Genomic DNA, 4,945 nt, shown 5'->3' on the forward strand with positions numbered 1-4,945 from the left:
GGGTCACTAGACTATGTTGTAATTCTAAACTCTTGTTCTTCTAAACTGTAACCGCATGAATTTTGGGGACATAACTATGGTTTAAGGGTTGTAATATAAAATGAACTAGCAATGGTTCTTACTGTCTAAATAAATGAAAGCATGGTTTCTTGATCATTGTGAGTTGGGTTGAAGGTGTCCAAAAAAAGGCTTGCTCGGTTGGATTCACTCGATTGAGCGCCGGTCGCGCCTCCCGAGGTTGGGGCCTAAGATTTTAAAGTGTCCTAGGATGTTTGAGAGTCGTGTCTAGTAGAGTCCTTCTTATCGGTGTGTAGTGGACCACATCTATAAGTTGGAGGCTACTTGGGAATTTAGGAATAACACCCTTCTTTGATATTCTAGATCGTGCGGCAAAACTTGTTATGAAATTGTTCATCCTCTAACTAGTGTATTCCTTCCACTTTTAGTACATGGCACCTAAGAAGAAAGAAAGAACTGGCCAAGGAGCCAATACTGCCTCAGGAGAGGCAGTCGATTCCTTAATTGATGATGCGGGTGAGAACCCGAGGGGAGAGGACAATCCCCCGACTACTACACTGCCCGGTTCTACTGCACAAGTTCCTACATTTGCTGAGGGTGTTACTATCCCTCCTACTGATATTCCTGTTTCGCCTCTAACCCCACCTTCTGGTTCCGGTATTTCTAATGGGGATCTTAGGGGAGCTATCCAGATGTTGCCTCAGCTAGTGGCCTCTCAGGCCCAGAGGTCAAATGTTGCACCCAGTTCATCTAGCTAGCAAGGGGATTCCGCCAGTTCCAAGGTGAACAGATTTCTCCAGCTAGACCCTCCAGTATTTACGGGTGCAAATCCAGAGGAGGACCCCGGGATTTTATTGATGAGATGCACAAGACCCTCAGGGTTATGCATGCAACTGAGACAGAGGGAGTAAGAGTTGGCTACCAACCATTTGAAAGGGGTGGCCTATTCGTGGTTTCAGTTGTAGGAAGATTCCCGTGAGGAGGGGAGCCCTCCATCGAGGTGGAGCGGTTTGCCGACGCCTTTGTTGATTATTTCCTGCCTGCTGAGACAATGGCAGCGCATATAGTAGAGTTTCAGAATCTAAAGAAAGGTAACAGTAGTGTGTGGGAGTACTACATGAAGTTTGCCCGCCTGTCCAAGTATGCCATTCACATGTTGCCCATAATGGAGGCCACGGTGCGCCAATTTGTTCAGTTCCTTAATCCTTTGACTATTAATGAGGCTTCTATAGCTGCCTTGAATACCGACATGAATTATAGGAAGATGGTGGCATTTGCTCAGGCCACAAAGAACCGTAAACTGAAGAATAGGATGGAGAGAGAGGGTAACAGCAAGGCCCGATCTACGAGCAACTTGGGAGAGTCACTAGGTGGGGGAAGATCAACTTTCAGCGGAGGATCATCAGGGCCATCCCAGTCTGTTGCATAGTCTTCAGCCAGTGCACCGCTATCAGGGCCTAGCCAGCAGCAGCAATGGAGTTATTTCAGGCCCAGTCAAGGTAGCAGGGGGCCCCACCAGATAGGGAGATTGATTTTGGGATCGACGTGATGGCAGCACGTAGCCTATATCAATTCCACCTTACAGAATGGCATCGACAGAATTAAACGAGCTAAAGTAACAATTGAAGGATTTGTTAGAAAAGGGTTTCATCCGACCGAGTGTGTCACCGTGGAGCGCACCAATTTTGTTTGTAAGGAAGAAATATGGGTCGCTACGGATGTGTATTGACTACCGAAAACTCAACAAAGTCACAATCAAAAATAAATACCCTCTACCAAGGATAGATGATTTGTTTGACCAATTGCTAGGTGCCAAGTGTTTCTCAAAATTGACTTACGGTCCAGATATTATCAATTAAAGATAAGGGGGCAGGATATTCCAAAAGCAGCTTTCAGGACCCGTTGGGCACTTTGAATTTCTGGTAATGTCCTTCGGGCTAACAAATGCCCCGACAACTTTCATGGATCTTTTGAATCGAGTCTTTAAGCCTTTTCTAGACTCCTTTGTGATAGTGTTCATTGATGATATTTTTGTGTATTCCCGAAGTCGGGAGGACCATGCTGACCATCTCAGGGCAGTTCTGCAGACTCTTCAGCAGCACTAACTATATGCAAAATTTTCGAAATGTGAATTTTGGCTTGAATCTATCATGTTCTTGGGTCATGTCGTCTCCAGGGAAGGAATTATGGTTGATCCTCAAAAGATTGCAGCAGTGAAGAATTGGCCTAGACCTACCACTCCAACAGAGATCCGCAGTTTCTTAGATTTGGTCTGGTACTACAGAAGATTTGTGGAGGGATTTTCTACTCTTGTCTCTCCATTGACTAAATTGACGCAGAAGGCAGTTAAGTTCCAGTGGTCCGATGCTTGTGAAAGGAGCTTCCAGGAATTGAAATCAAGATTGACTACAACGTCGGTATTAACCCTGCTAGAGGGTACAGAGGGATTTGTGGTGTATTACGATACTTCGAGGATCGGGCTTGGGTGTGTGTTAATGCAACACCGTAATGTTATAGCTTACGCTTCTAGGCAACTCAAGAATCATGAAAAGAACTATCCAACCCACGACCTAGAGCTTGCGGCAGTGGTGTTTGCACTAAAGATTTGGCGATATTATTTGTATATGGTCCATGTGGATGTATTTATGGACCACAAGAGCCTTCAATATATTTTCAAACAAAAGGAGTTGAATTTGAGACAAAGAATATGGCTAGAGTTACTCAAGGACTATGATATCGATATTCTCTATCACCCGGGAAAAGCCAATGTTGTGGCGGAAGCTCTTAGCTGGAAATTTATGGGAAGTTTGGCTCATTTGAAGGCATATCAAAGGTCGTTGGCCTGGGAGGCTCACCACTAATTGGCTAGTTTGGAAGTTTGCCTTGCGGACTCTAATGAAGGAGGAGTAATTATGCAGAATAGGGTTGAATCATTGCTTGTGGCAGAGATGAAAGAGAACCAATTCAACGATCCATTGTTGGCACAGCTGAAGGAGGGGATTCATAAACATAAGACCATAGATTTTTCTTTTGGCATGGAAGATGGTACCCTACGGTACCATGGTCGCCTATGTGTTCCAGATATTGACGGTCTTCGGGAAACGATCATGGAAGAAGCTCACACTTCCAGGTATTCTGTACACCCAGGTTCTACAAAAATGTATCGTGATCTCAAGGAAGTTTATTGGTGGAACAACATGAAAAGGTGATGTGACAGACTTTGTGGCAAGATGTTCGAACTGTCAGCAAGTGAAGGTCGAACATCAAAGGCCCGGTGGATTGGCTCAAAGCATAGAAATTCCAATGTGGAAATAGGAAATGATCAATATGGATTTTGTGGTAGGTTTACCGCGCACTCCGTGCAAGTTTGACTCAATTTGGGCGATCGTGGATCGACTCACGAAATCAACGCACTTCTTGCCAGTCAAATCTACCGACATAGCAAAACAGTATGCTCAATTATATATCAAAGAAATAGTCAGGTTGCATGCACTCTAGTCTCAATCATTTCAGATCAAGGGGCTCAGTTCACGGCCAACTTTTGGAAGAAATTTCAGCAAGGTTTGGGTACATAGGTAAATCTTAGTACAGCTTTCCACACTCAGACCGACGAGCAAGTGGAGCAGACTATTCAGACACTTGAGGACATGTTGTGTGCTTGTGTTCTTGATTTCAAAGGCAACTGGGATGATCATTTTCCACTCATAGAATGTGCTTATAGTAACAGCTTCCATGCTAGTATCCAGATGGCACCATTTGAGGAGTTGTATGGTAGGAGATGCAGGTCTCCCATTGGGTGGTTCAAGGTTGGAGAAGCTGAATTGATAGGGTCGGACCTTATGCATCAGGCTATGGAGAAATTCAAGATTATTAAGGAGTTCGTAAATTCATCGCTGAGGTTTGGAGTTCAAAGAAGATGATTGAGTATTTTTGAAGGTTTCCCCCATGAAGGGTATCATGCGGTTTGGAAAGAAAGGAAAATTGAGTTCGAGGTACATCGGACCATATAGAATCATTCGTAGGATCGGTCAAGTGGCATAAAAGCTTGAGATACCACCCGAGATGTCAATGGTACACCCAGTCTTCCATGTGTCTATGTTGAAGAAGGTAGTGGGAGATCCGTCCACTATTGTACCGGTTGAGACTATTAAGGTTAATGAAGAACTGTCATATGAGGAAATTCCAGTTGCCATTCTGGACAGGCAAGTTCGAAAGTTGAGAAATAAAGAAATTGCCTCCGTGAAAGTGTTATGGAAAAACCAGTAGGTTGAAGAAGCCACTTGGGAAGACGAGGAAGAAATGAAAAGGAAGTACCCACATTTGTTTGCATAGCCATGTAATAACTTCTATGAATTTGGTTCCTATGAACTTTGTATCACTTGATACCTATGTAAAACTATTCCGTTTTGATTATATATTGCCTATGGGGCCATGGTTATTGTGGTTATGAGTTATATCATATCAATAGATTGTGTACATGTTGTTCGGATATGTTTCTGGGGCTCTCTGACATGTGGATAGGCCTAGATACAAAGGAAACTCTGGCAAAATTTTTGGAAATTTAGAGAGTTAGCCAAATTTTGGGGCTGTTAGTATGTGGTGTGAAACTGAAATTGCATAAGGTGCTGATAAGTGAACCTTGTTCCTCATTCAAGGACGAATGATCTTAAGTGGGGGAGGATGTAAGGCCCCGTGAAAGTTTTACTCAAAAACCCGAAATCTCATAGTGCCAATTTAGGAGGTTGTGTTAGAAATTTATAAAATTCTTCGTGACGAGCTTGCGAGCTGTGGTTCGGACCTTTTGGATTGATCCGTGCATTAAAAAGTTAAGAAAAATATGTTTTTCAAGAAGAGCATGTTCTGCGGCCCATTATGTGGCAACATAATGGCAATACGGGCTGCATAGCTGTCGCAGAGTGAGGTAGAA

The 4,945-nt window shown here is 43.6% G+C and overlaps 1 protein-coding gene across 1 annotated transcript; it reads left to right on the forward strand.

Moving 5' to 3' along the window:
- Nucleotides 1–2,204: 2,204 nt before the first annotated feature.
- On the forward strand, nucleotides 2,205–3,938 carry LOC138868206 (uncharacterized). Its single transcript, XM_070145655.1, has 4 exons — nucleotides 2,205–2,454; nucleotides 2,920–3,148; nucleotides 3,236–3,357; nucleotides 3,610–3,938. The coding sequence occupies exons 1-4, from the start codon at nucleotides 2,205–2,207 to the stop codon at nucleotides 3,936–3,938; spliced, it is 930 nt and encodes a 309-aa protein (XP_070001756.1).
- Nucleotides 3,939–4,945: the final 1,007 nt, after the last annotated feature.

Source organism: Nicotiana sylvestris, chromosome 1, assembly GCF_000393655.2.
Source record: "Nicotiana sylvestris chromosome 1, ASM39365v2, whole genome shotgun sequence".
Taxonomy (NCBI): domain Eukaryota; kingdom Viridiplantae; phylum Streptophyta; class Magnoliopsida; order Solanales; family Solanaceae; genus Nicotiana; species Nicotiana sylvestris.

Excerpts from the sequence above, each read along its gene's own strand:
- LOC138868206 (XM_070145655.1), top strand. The coding sequence starts at position 2,205 with ATGGTTGATCCTCAAAAGATTGCAGCAGTGAAGAATTGGCCTAGACCT. Across the intron at positions 2,455-2,919 it reads GGTATTAACCCTGCTAGAGG|GAGGAGTAATTATGCAGAAT; the intron begins GTACAGAGGGAT and ends ACTCTAATGAAG. Across the intron at positions 3,149-3,235 it reads GAAGAAGCTCACACTTCCAG|ACTTTGTGGCAAGATGTTCG; the intron begins GTATTCTGTACA and ends GTGATGTGACAG.